Source organism: Plectropomus leopardus, chromosome 9 (genome assembly GCF_026936395.1).
Source record: "Plectropomus leopardus strain MGB_pleo_1.0 chromosome 9, ASM2693639v1, whole genome shotgun sequence".
NCBI lineage: Eukaryota > Metazoa > Chordata > Actinopteri > Perciformes > Serranidae > Plectropomus > Plectropomus leopardus.
In genome coordinates, this window is record NC_142184.1 from 8,394,643 (window position 1) to 8,407,772 (window position 13,130).

General features: G+C 38.2%; 2 protein-coding genes across 5 annotated transcripts in view; both read left to right on the plus strand.

The window, feature by feature from the left end:
• klhl12 (kelch-like family member 12) overlaps positions 1 to 2,585 on the plus strand; it is a 46,947-nt gene extending 44,362 nt beyond the window's left edge. For all 4 annotated transcript variants that reach the window (XM_042492256.2, XM_088081867.1, XM_042492254.2 and 1 more), the window contains 3 exons: positions 217 to 315; positions 408 to 594; positions 1,633 to 2,585. In XM_042492256.2, the coding sequence (XP_042348190.2) occupies positions 217 to 315; positions 408 to 594; positions 1,633 to 1,759 (413 nt within the window). In that variant the 3' untranslated portion in view covers positions 1,760 to 2,585. The remainder of the gene's footprint in view (positions 1 to 216; positions 316 to 407; positions 595 to 1,632) is intronic.
• Positions 2,586 to 2,728: 143 nt separating this feature from the next.
• tuba5 (tubulin alpha 5) lies at positions 2,729 to 10,395 on the plus strand. The gene is made up of 5 exons (XM_088081868.1): positions 2,729 to 5,936; positions 7,492 to 7,717; positions 8,802 to 8,950; positions 9,152 to 9,832; positions 9,901 to 10,395. Exons 1-5 carry the CDS (start codon positions 5,934 to 5,936, stop codon positions 10,198 to 10,200), a joined length of 1,359 nt encoding a protein of 452 aa, XP_087937994.1. The 5' UTR covers positions 2,729 to 5,933; the 3' UTR covers positions 10,201 to 10,395.
• The last annotated feature ends 2,735 nt before the right edge of the window (positions 10,396 to 13,130 follow it).

The window sequence follows — 13,130 nt, forward strand, 5'->3', positions numbered from 1 at the left end:
CTAGTGAATGTTTCCAGTCACTCAATAGACTTTTGGGATTTTTGCGTAAAACAAAGCTAACTGCCACTTGCATAGTTTACCAGCATTGAGACGATGTTTTATTCTCAGGTGGTGTTTTTGTACTCCGATATTGGCCGTTTTATTTTTCTGTCAGTTCAGTTTATAGTTTCATTGACTGATGGTTGCAGCTCTGCATTTGCTGTTTCTTCCTCACAGGTGGATATGATGGCCTAAATATCCTGAATTCAGTGGAGCGGTACGATCCACACACGGGCCACTGGACCAGCGTGACACCGATGGCCACCAAGCGCTCAGGTGGGTAAGAAAAGAGAATGAATTAAATCTCGCTGTGTGTGTATCTGTGTGTGTATCTGTGTGTGTATCTGAGACGTTTCTGCTGTTTTCAGGCGCCGGCGTTGCTTTACTCAATGACCACATCTACGTGGTGGGAGGCTTTGATGGTGTTTCACACCTCGACTCTGTGGAGGTTTACAACATCAGAACAGACTATTGGACCACTGTAGCCAGTATGACGACGCCTCGATGCTACGTAGGTGCAACCGTCCTCAGAGGACGACTCTACGCCATCGCTGGGTAAGACAGAGTCCTAATGTCCTCCTGTCTGCGACTGTGAGTTTAAAGGTTTAAATTTCTGGTGAAAAATGTGACTCAGTGTTACCTAAAACCCAAGATGACGTTCTCAAACGTCTTGTTTTGTCCACAACCTGAATATTTTAATATTACTGTCACAGGAGTAAAGAAACCAGAAAATATTCACATATAAGATGCTGGAATCAGAGCATTTTACCTTTTTTTCTTTTTAAAAAATAACTCAAACAAATGAGTCGATTGTCAAATTAGTTGGTGATTAATTTAATAGCTGACAGCTAAAACAATGAAGTGATAACCTTGTAGTGTGACCACACTGTAAGAAATCAGGTGCAGAATCCACAGTTCTTGTTCCTGCATGCTGGAGTTTTGCCAAATCAAGTGCAGGTTTTATTGCCGAATTTTAGTCCCGGCAGTTCAACTAACTGTGTGTCCCTTCGGCAAGTCTTAGCAAAGACACGCTGTAGTAAATAGATAATACATAACATCTTCACATAACAAAAACGACTTACAGTAAGTTAATTTAACCATGTGGGCACAAACCCAAAACCCAAACTTCATCAAATATGTTGATCTGCCTCAAGTGCCTCATTTAGAGACAATAACTGATGCATATTTGTTTGTTGTTTTATTTTCTTTTATTGGCCACGATGCCGTCTAATTAAACGAGTTTTCAGTTTACCTGACATTAGTTGTGTTTAAAGGTAAAATTGATAATTAACTGCTGTTGAAGCGACGGTCAGAATAAACAGGAGGAATGATTACAGCAACGTTTAACATTTCTGTGTGCATCTGAATTTTGTTTTAAGACGAACCTGAAACATGTTGAACTTATCTTTTAAAGGGTTTAACACTTAAATTAGCTGCAACTGTATTTGAACACTTTTGTCTTATTTTCTCTTGTTATCTGATAAGTTATCACATTTATCTCGGTAATTATAATAGTGAAGCATCACTATCGTGCTGATTGTTGTGGTTAAAACGCTCAGTTCCTCTCTGTTTGTTTCACATCTCTCTCTGTAGATATGACGGGAACTCTCTCCTCAGCAGCATCGAATGTTACGACCCGGTCATCGACTCCTGGGAGGTCGTCACCTCGATGGCGACGCAGCGGTGCGACGCGGGCGTCTGCGTTCTACGTGAAAAGTGATTTTTGCCAAGAAGAACCACAGGAGGAAAAGCAGTCGGGAGGACAGGCAGCTAGACTGAAATGCCACAGAACCAGAACCACACAAAGGGAGAAGATTGTTCGCTAGTATGCAAATAGGTAATAGGAAAAAAAAAGTGCAGCAGTTCGAGCTGCTTCCGTTACTGGACGGTCAACCCTTCGACAGTCAGACTGTGCAACAGAGATTCAGCTTCGCCGTGGTCGACTTCACCTCCGAGGAGCCCATCGCCACTTGCATGACTGTCCTCAGTGGTACTCGTTGCTGTCGTTACCTGTGAGATTATTTTTTCAGTTTGTCTTCAAAGTGCAATATATTTCTACTCATCATAAGAAAACAGACGGAGTTGGTTCAGACTCCGGTTGCTGCTATATGCCTTATAACTTTGGCCTACATCAAACCGTGAACATCCGTGTTGCCTCCCATTTGACTTTGACGATAGTTACAGTTCATTGGCTTCTTATCGATTGCACTCATTCGGCATTTGCGAGGTCATTAATGGGGCAGTAACTCAACCCTTTTTGTAATTCTTCCTGTAAACAGTGCTTTTAGATCCAAATCACTTTAATACAGAATGTTTAATACTTATCGTTGCTCTCGGAAGATATATTTAGAGATCAATATTGTTTTAGAAAATGACTGAATTGTACCAGTTGACTTTATTTTGTCCCTGACAAATCACAGAGTAATAAGTATGAGGTGCATGTGTTTTTTCTTTTTTCCTCAGCTTATAAATCTGGACATGTACGTGTAGGACACAGAGTCCTAACATCACTGTTGCCTGGGAAGTGAATAAACACTAAGAACTGACGCGTTTTATCTTCTCGGTCTGTGAACACCTGATAAGTGATGCAGAGAGACAAAACGCGGGATGTTCGCTTCACACGTCGTCAGCTGAGTCAGAGGCATCATCGTTCACATCCGCAGAGAAAATGTGAGGAATCATCCGGCCATTCGAAGCAGTTTGATTTCTCAAACTCAACAAACTACTAAAGCATCAATTTTATACCTATTAAACTCAATGTGTCCATTTTAAAGGAACAGTTCACCCCAAAATTAACATATTTTCCTCCTGCCTGCAGTGCTGTTTATCAGTAGGTTGGTGCAGAAGTTGCAGAGTGTCGGAGATATCGGCCGTGCAGATGTCGGCTTTCTCTCCAGTAAAGTGGAACTAGATGGCACTCGGCTTGTGGGGCTTAAAGCGCCAAAAAAATACATTTGAAAAACTCAGCAGCAGTGTCTCTTTCCAGAAATCATGACCCGTTACTCAAGATAATCCGCAGACCTTGTTGTGAGCAGTTTTATGTCGAAACTATTTTCTTTCGACCGAACTACATCCGTCAATGGAGTCAGCGTGCAGAAGGAAGCGTCTCCTGCTCGCTCACCTCGCACTGAGACGGCTAACGTTACGGCGCAGCCGAGGAAAACGGCGTTAATCTTTACATCGCACACGGTCAAGAGAATGAGCCTCTTACTTAAGTATTTTAACTTTATATTACTTTGTACTTCTACTCCACTACATTTCAGAGCAAAATATTGTACTTTTTAACTCCACATCCATTTGACCACTCAGTTAATTTACAGATTAAGATTTTACAACAAACTTGGGTCATAATAATTTGCTCTACCCAAACATATTTAAAATATTAAAAATTATTTCACCCCAACCAGCTATAACATTAAAGTACTGATCACATGTACGTCATCAATAATGCACCAGTTGTAAAGTTCCTTTCTACATTCTTACAAATACTTATAATACTTTTGTACTTTCGCTGAAGTGAATTTCTAATGCAGGGCTTTTACTTATAATTGCATATTTCTATAGTGTGGTATCACTTTTTATTTTCGTGAATTATTGGAATACTTCTTCCACCACTGGTATTAAAATTAAAAGTACTTATTCCACAACAAAATGGCTCCTGCTACAGATAAATTATTGTTATTAAATTATTAATATTTCACTAAAAGGTGACTATAAAGGTCATAAAACAAAACAATTTTTTTCTTGCAATTATAATCTGAACCTGCAATTAGTCACTAAATAATGGAGTAGAAGTGTAAAGCAATAGAAAATTATCTGAGGGTTAAATTAACCCTTTGAAACCTGGATTGACATCTCTTTTCTTGTGCTGCGTTCAGACACCTCTCACAGGGATTTAACCCTTTGAACCATACGCAAATTGGTTTGATTTATTTTGAAAACTGGGGGAAAAGACAACAAGCAACTTGGCAAGAAATGTCAAGCAAATTGCAAAAAAATAGTAAATTTAGAAAATTAGTGACATCCCTGTATTTGTATATTTTCAGAATTATACATTTAGAATTTTATTACAGAATTAAAAGGATTTTATAGCACATTTTACAGGTCATTTTTGTGTTTGTTTTTGTTTTGGCCTTGTTTTTTGGTTTGTTTGTTTTTTCATTTTCTTGCTAATTTTGGGGCTATTTCTTCATAAGTTGGTCATTGCCTTCTCGTGTTTTTGAAAGAAATCAAGCCAGTTTTCTATGGGTTCAAAGAGTTAAGTTGTTGGATAAGATATCTGATGGTTCTTGAAAAACAAACATCTCGTGGTTACCAAACTAATAATGCTGCCAAATTATTTCACCATAACAGGAAGGTTTCCTCGTTATCAGGTAGAAGTTTCGTCTGAAACAGGATCCTGTCGATTCGTCTTAATAAACATCCAGAGTAAATAAAAGGTAAGTTTGCATGTTCACCAAATAAAACATCTTAGCGTAAGCAGGTTTTAGCATCCTTTGTACAGTTTTAAAGACATTATTATGACGTTAAACTTGTATGATGTCAGTGCTGGAAAGTAAATATTTACATCTACTTCAGTACTGTTCTTAAAGTACGATTTAAAGTACTTTACCTGAGTATTTCCATTTTCTGCCACTTCATACTTGTTCTCTACTACAGCCATGAGCATCAGTTTGGTTTCAACATTTGGGGGCACACATATAAAACAGGGTTTAAGGGTCCTCCGCCAAAAAATTTGTAGCATCAAAAACTCAGTTTCTTGCATTCTGATGAATTCTTGTGCAGCGATTTATGATATAAATGTCACGTCAAAATAAAAGTCCTCTGCTATTTTTCTGTTTTTCTTTGGGGTGGGACAAATGCACGTTCTGAAAACCAAATCACACAGCTCATTAATCTGACTTCCTTATTAACCCTTAAAAACCTGAATCACTGTTCTTGTGCTGTGTTCAGACGCCTTTCACGAGTGTTGGTTGGAGCATATTGGTTTGATTCTGTTTGAAAAGATGCAACTGAAAGAGCAACTTTAAAAGAAATTTCCTTCAAATTGCAAGAAATTAGCAGATCTAAAAAAAATGATATTTTTTAGAAAAAGCAAGGGAAAGATTTCCCAAAACTGTTTTTATATTTATCCTAATTAAATATTTAAAATTGTCACATAATGATTGTTGTTTTTAAGCACTTTTTCCAAGTCATTGCCTCATTTTTGGGTTGGTTTTTTTTTTTTGTTTCTTCTTCTTTCTTTTCCATCCCTCTTTTTGTGGGTTTTAGGTAATTTTGTTGTGCTTTTTACTAATTTTTTGTCATGTCTTCTTAAAATGCCTTCTTTTGTGTTGTTTTTGAAAGAAATCTAGTCCATTTGCTCAGGTTTCAAAGAGTTAAATTAATTGGTCTGAAATCTTTTTCTTCCACTTCATGCTGTTTTAAAACGAGTAAGAACAACTGTGAAATAACTAGTGACACAAAGCTAAACTGACTCAGATTGGATTTGAATATGATTATGTATATATTATTTTTTTCTCTCTAAAAGTTCTTTCTTGAGCAGAAAAGTAACTAAATAACATTTTTAGGGAGAGTAGCTTCATGTGGGAGGGAAGTCTTCCTCCCTTCAGCCTGATTAAACACTGTCAGACACACACACACACACGCACGCACGCACGCACGCACGCACGTACACCATCCTAACAGTAACCCAGGTGAGCCTGTCTGTCTGTGTGTCTGTCTGCAGGTATAAAGAGGTGTTGCAGCAGGCGGGACAGAGCAGTTCTGTGTCTGCGGAGACTCGTTACTCGTCCCGGATCAGTGCAGAGGAGCTACTCAGTCTGTCTGGAGTTTGGGGACAGATAAACTCGCAGCAACCTGCAGCTAAATCTACTTCTTTAATCTGCAGCAGCATGGTAAGTAATTGCAATTTATTCAAGAAGCGGAAACTTATCGTTGTTGACAAAGTTTGAAGTTTGCACCACTTAGTGTCTTACTTTTTCTGACATCACCAATGTGACTGTGTTGCCTGCAAGGGAAATCTTTAAAAGATATGATTTTTTTTTTTTCATCCCCAAAACTCTGGCTGCGTGGACACTGTATTCTGTTTTTTAACTTACTTGTGTTGTAGGCGTCAGTGATTAGGCTGCTGTCTGCACATTTAGTGCTTTATGAGTTGACAGTCACCATGTGGAGCTTCAAGCTTCATCTTCAGCCTCAGGCCCTTAGACGAAAATCCACTTTTTTGGTGAATATTCATCTTTTTGGATGTATTTTTTCAATGTTCATGCTACAAACTTTAGTTTATATAAATGTCATACAAATTCAAATCACTCAGCAGCAGGAAAATCATCTTGGGGGATTTTCTCCCTCCAGGGAAAACAAAATTCTCAACATGTTGAAACACGACTGCAGAAAGCACTTAGCAAATGAAAAACAGTAAAGTGCTGGATTAAGATGGGCCTGTTTTCGACTTTGTTTACTTTATAACTAATGGAAAAGCAGAACTCAAAGACAACGAATGACAGCGTCAGCAGATCTTTTTGTTTCATTTTTGCACACTGAGCTGATGTGTGTAGAAACAGAGAAAGACTCATCATTTCAAATGTCTTCATATGAGCCATTAGATAGACTGCCAGGACATTTAGTGCAGGTATTCATGGTGCCAAGAGAATCAGCCCTAATGACTCTGGTGACTGCTTAAAGGGACAGTTCACCCTCAAATAAAAACATGCTGTTCTTCTTACTTGTAGAGCTGTTTATCAATCTAGACTGAAAATGGATGACTCACACTGATGTTTCGTTCTTGCATATTGACGTCGGTGACATATGTCGTAGCCAGCGATTCAGTAGGCGTTGTCATCGTACAGTCTGCATACGTCAAACTTGATGTTGTACCCGCGTTTATGAGATCCACATTCACAGTGTGGCTGCACTAAACTTATAAGATTGTTCAAATCTCACAGCCTGCAGGATGCTGCAGATTCACTGTACCGCCGTCACTATAAGTCACTACTTTAATGCTGTCAGTTGATAAATTGTTAGTATAAAAATGTTGATTTCAGCACCTTTAATTTCAATGGTAAAATAATTTCACAGTTAGGTGTTAAATTTTGTTTTGCTTTTTAAAAAATTCACATCCTTTTGGCATTTCTTTGCTTCCATACCTTTGTATTTTTATCTATTTTTAATAATGTGTGACCTCCCCAAACTACGCATCCACCTTTATTTTCAACCTGCAGTTTTAAAATTTGGAATCTAAAGAGATATTAAACAGTAGATATTATTTATGAATGGCAAAAATACAGATTTCAAACTGAATCAAATGATGAAAAAAATAATACAATAGATGCTTAAGTTAAGCTTTTTTAGGTCATATGTTGAGATAAAGTACAACGTGAGTTGTTCTACTTTAAATTTTGTGTTGAGAAGACGTCTGAACCTCCACCTGTGTTGTTTCGTTGTGTTCAGAGAGAGTGCATCTCCATCCACGTGGGTCAGGCAGGCGTCCAGACAGGAAACGCCTGCTGGGAGCTCTTCTGCCTCGAGCACGGTGTCGGTCCTGATGGCGTCTTCCTGGAAAGTCCTGCAGAGCCAAACTCTCGTGAAGACCCATTCAACACTTTCTTCAACACTGGGAGCTCTGGGCGCCACGTTCCCAGAGCGATCTACGTGGACCTGGAGCCCACGGTGGTCGGTGAGTCGTCCTGTGGTTATTTTTATCCTTCTTATCTCTGTTTTATCATTGTTCCCGTCATTGCATTAAGCGTGGTTATACGCGTCTAGTGTGTGTGCATCTCCATCCTCACGGGTCATGCAGGTAACTGCTGATGGGAACACTGGTATCCAGGCAACAGGTGCAGCGGTGCCTCCTTTGCCTTTTATTCAGTGCTGGTTAACATTTACAGAAGTGCTTTGTGTAAATAGAAAATTGCAGAGTGCAGCATTAGATTGATTGTAGACATGAAAACCCTCAAGTGTCCCCAGTGTGTCCCTTTGATTCATGCTGGAGATGCTTTAACAGACAAAACATTTTTACCACAATTTTTTTTAACATTGTTACACAATCTAAAGGTGGATTTTTGGGATATAATGTCAGTGAAGTGCTACAGCTATGGAGACCACAATCTGACAAAATGTAGTAAAATCAATAATACGTTACCTTGTTTACGTATTTGCGATTGTGTATATATTGGATGTTGTGGATTTTGGATATCTTTTTATTGATATTTTGTATTTACATACTTTCCTATTTTGTACTCAACTTAATCGCCAGAAAAATGTTGGCATTGGCAAATCACAGATGTGTTTCTTTTGTATTTTATAATGTAGCAGACACGTTGAAACGTCACGTTTTAACGACCCTGTGGTTACCGTGTGTTTAGGTTTAGGCACAAAAAAACACTTGGTTCTGTTCAGGAAAAGATCATGTTTGGACTTAAATAACAATACAATAATAACAATAATAAGAAGAAAAGGAGGAATCTTTTTATATATATACATATGTTCATACATGTACCTGACTGCTGTTTTAAGGCAGACTTGAAAAAATGTAAACACATCCTTTGTTTATTGTTCCACTTTACCTTTTTTCCAAACAATATTTCACGTTTTCTGTGTATGATGAATGATGTGCAGGGATCAGCGTGTATGTTAGGAATTATTTCTAATGTATTTTGAATGATGTTCATAGTTTTGGAGCTTCAGACTACATGAAATAAAACATAAACACACTTCATGACTAATACAAATACATAATTTTTAAAAACCTTTCCCTTCAGATGAAGTGAGGGTTGGAAAGTACCGAGAGCTTTTCCACCCGGAGCAGCTGATCTCTGGAAAGGAGGATGCAGCCAACAACTACGCCCGAGGCCATTACACCGTCGGGAAAGAAATCATTGACGGAGTCATGGAACGCATTCGGAAAATGGTCAGTAATGGTGATAAAATGTAAAAAAACAATTGTTATTATTGATTATTATTATTAGAATATTAATAATAATTGAATGTATTTTTGGGGGAGTGGCCAGCAACGCTTGCTTTGGGCGCTGTATCTAAATCTCTGCAAGAAAGCAAATACGTGCATTTTGCAAAACTATTTTTGACGGACTCCGTCCTTCTGTCCCATCAGTCGGACCAGTGCACCGGCCTGCAGGGGTTCCTCGTCTTTCACAGTTTTGGAGGTGGAACCGGCTCCGGCTTCACCTCTCTGCTGATGGAGCGTCTGTCTGTCGACTACGGCAAGAAGTCAAAGCTGGAGTTCGCCGTGTATCCAGCTCCGCAGGTGTCCACCGCCGTGGTGGAGCCCTACAACGCCATCCTGACCACCCACACCACCCTGGAGCACTCCGACTGCGCCTTCATGGTGGACAACGAGGCCATCTACGACATATGTCGGCGCAACATGGACATCGAGAGTCCTGGTTACATCAACCTCAACCGACTGATCGGTCAGATCGTTTCCTCCATCACCGCCTCCCTACGTTTCGATGGCGCCCTCAATGTGGACCTGATGGAGTTCCAGACCAACCTGGTCCCGTTTCCACGAATCCACTTCCCTCTGGTTACTTACTCGCCCATCATCTCTGCTGAGAAGGCGTACCACGAGCAGCTGACCGTGTCCGAGATCACGAGCGCCTGCTTCGAGCCGACCAATCAGATGGTGAAATGTGACCCTCGTCACGGCAAGTATATGGCGTGCTGCCTGCTATACCGCGGTGATGTCGTCCCTAAGGACGTAAACGCAGCCATCGCAAACATAAAGACCAGACGATCCATTCAGTTTGTCGACTGGTGTCCAACTGGCTTCAAGGTGAGTGACATCATGAAGGCGAGACGCTTGAGATGCTTCATCGCTCTGATCGTTCTTTGTCTCATCAGGTCGGCATCAACTACCAACCTCCGACCGCGGTTCCCGGTGGAGATCTGGCCAAAGTCCAGAGAGCCGTCTGCATGCTGAGCAACACCACGGCCATCGCTGAGGCCTGGTCGCGTCTCGACCACAAGTTCGACCTCATGTACGCTAAGCGTGCGTTCGTCCACTGGTACGTGGGCGAAGGTATGGAGGAGGGAGAGTTTGCAGAGGCCAGAGAGGACCTGGCCTGTCTGGAGAGGGATTACGAGGAGCTGGGTCAAATTAACCCAGATTCTGAAAATGACGACGACGGTCAGGAGTACTGAGCCACGTGAGGCGGTGACGGCCGCACGGCATTTTATCCAGTACTGAGTCGGAAATGATGTCATTTCTTTACTGTGTATCTAGAGTAAACCAAAGATCATCTTTCTGACTGCTGTGTTTTTAAAATGTCCGAAGAAGACAAACTACAAGTAAAGCTGTGTTTGAATTGTGCTGTAAAATAAAGTTTGTCTGGATTATTATGTGTGGAATTTGTTATAGATGTGCAAATAGCAGAGCTGGATATTAGTGTTTGATATCTTTAACTCTTTGGTACCTGCGCAAATTGGTTTGATTTCTTACAAAAAAAACCCAAAAAACACACTTTGTAAGGCCCAAAAAATAGCAAGAAAATACTAAGAAATAGCAAGAAAATTACCTAAAAATAAGGAGAAAAAAAAAGAAAGAAATGTAAAAAAAACAAAAAAAAACAAAACAAAACAAAACAAAACAAAACACACACACACACACAAAAGAAAATTACCTCTAAGAAGTGCTAAAATAAAAATTAACATTTTTTTTCCTGTGACATAATTTTAAATACATAATTATGAGAATTAAATATATTAAATATAGTTTCTGGTTTTGTTTTGTTTGTTTATTTGGGTTTTCTTTTTTTTTTTTGCAAATAAGCCTTTATGAAACCACGTTTGTCCCAAAGATTTTTATTTTTTACAAGGAAGACCTGGCCAAGAATAGCAGCAATAAAATTTCAACATTTAACATAAAAGCACAAAGATTTAATAACATTTAAATTATCAGTACCTTTTCTTGGATACACTTAAGTACATTTTGTTGCTAAAATTCGAACCTTTACTTCAGTAAAATTTAGATTGGAGAACTTTTACTTGTAATTGAGACATTTTATAGTGTGCTACTTTTACTGCAGTAATGTGAGTACTTCTTCCACCTCTTATTATCTACAATAAAACCATTAATAATCCAAACATCAAGAAAGAAAAAAGCCTTCTTAAACTGTGACCTGTTTTTGATATATATCCTATTTGGATCTCACCATTTTTGCACCTTACCATTACTTATTTTTTAAATATTTTGCATCCTCTGTTATGTTATTTTAGTCTTTTGTAGGCTATTATTTGCACTGTTCCAACCTGCAGCTGCTGCACAGTAATTTCCCTCTGGATGAATAAAAATTCATCTTAGCCACAATGTAGACTAAGTTAGGCCAATTTCCTAAAACTGTTGCGGGTACTTGAACATCCAGTAATATAAGTTTGATTAAGTTTGTGGCTTAAATGGGCTGACACAGCGTGTGATCGTGCAGCAGCAGATGTTATAAAACGATTATAAGAGAATCGTCCAATCAGACTGCACAGGCTGGCTATTTAAACAACGAGTCCCGGCGGCCGTGAAGGTGTCACCTGAACATATCCTTCCGCGTATCAAGTGTAAACACAAGATAGTCTCCAAAGAAGAGAAGAGTTTCACAACTCTCAGTGTCGTGTTTCTGAATAACACTGACAGAGGATTCATCTTCAGTGTTTTCCATAATTTGATGCATTCATCGTTCTGCAGTGATGAGGTGAAAAATATCGAGACTCTTTGAACTTGATGCAGATTTCATGCTGCAGCCTGTTGAGCAGACATCATATTTGCCTACGCCAGGCACTACTTTAACATGGACATGCGTGTGCATTTATTAACCACACAGCATTGTTTACTCTGAAGTACATTTACTCAAGTACTGTTTCTTAAGTAAGTAGTTCTATCTTTATATTACTTTATTCCTTCACAACATTTCAAAGGGAAATATTGTACTTTTTCCTCTGTAGCCTGCGTTCACTTTATAAACTAGTTACTTTGCAAATTCAGATTATTTATAAAAATATACAATTACCAAAGTAGTAATTATGTATTACTATAACTTCAACAATGGCAGTATATAAATTTGATAAGTGATGCTTACTCATAAACACATCAATAACTATAATCTGATTACATAATATACATTATTCTGAGAAGTGGCTTTCTATATAAGTACTTTTACTTTTATAATGATGGTTAATAATGATTCTAACACGTTTGTACTACTTCAGTAAAAAATTGAATGCAGGACTTTTACAGTATGATATTGCTACTTTTATCTGTTTAAGTAAAATATCTGAGTACTGATGAATAGCTCTATTATCCCTAAACAGCTATATTGTACATATTTGTTATGTTGTATTACTTTTTTGATCTTTGTCATATTGTTTGGTATTTTTTTTTTGTTTTAGATTTGCATTTTTGAGTGGTGCAGTACTTTGATGTATTATTTATTACTCTTGATATCTTGATATGTATGTATATGTATGTTTAATGTATGTACCAAAAAAATGAATGACTTTTACATGTAGCAGAGTATTTCTACACTTTGGTTCTGTTACATTCAGCTTCTTGAGTAAAAGATTTTGGAACTTTTTCCATCACTGATGAATTGTGTGGTTTAGGGTTGGAATATCCCAATTTAATTTTTTTAATATGGCATTATTTATTATTATTTTAAATTAAATTAGCAGTTTTTAAGACTTGTTTTTTGCCTTAGCACATACTATTTGCTGATTTAGACACAGATACTTTAAGTATTTTATTTCTTTTAAAACTTAGTACTTTTACTTAAATAAAATTTGGAATGAAGGACTTTTACTTGTAATGAGTATTTTTATTGTTTGGTATTTCTACTTTTGCTCAAGTGATATGAATACTTCCATCACTATTAAACCATTACAAATCAGTTATCTCAAGTCTTAGGGACTTTTTTTTATAATCACAGGAGGGTGGCTAGGCTGTGAATTTTTATTTCTTCTTCTTCTCTTTATTTTATCTTGACCCTCTCCAAAGCTACAAATATTCTCCTGTGAGCGTCCCTGAGTGACTGGGGGAAAAGCTCTTCCTCCACCATAAATAGGCCCAAACCATTTGTATTTTTAAATTT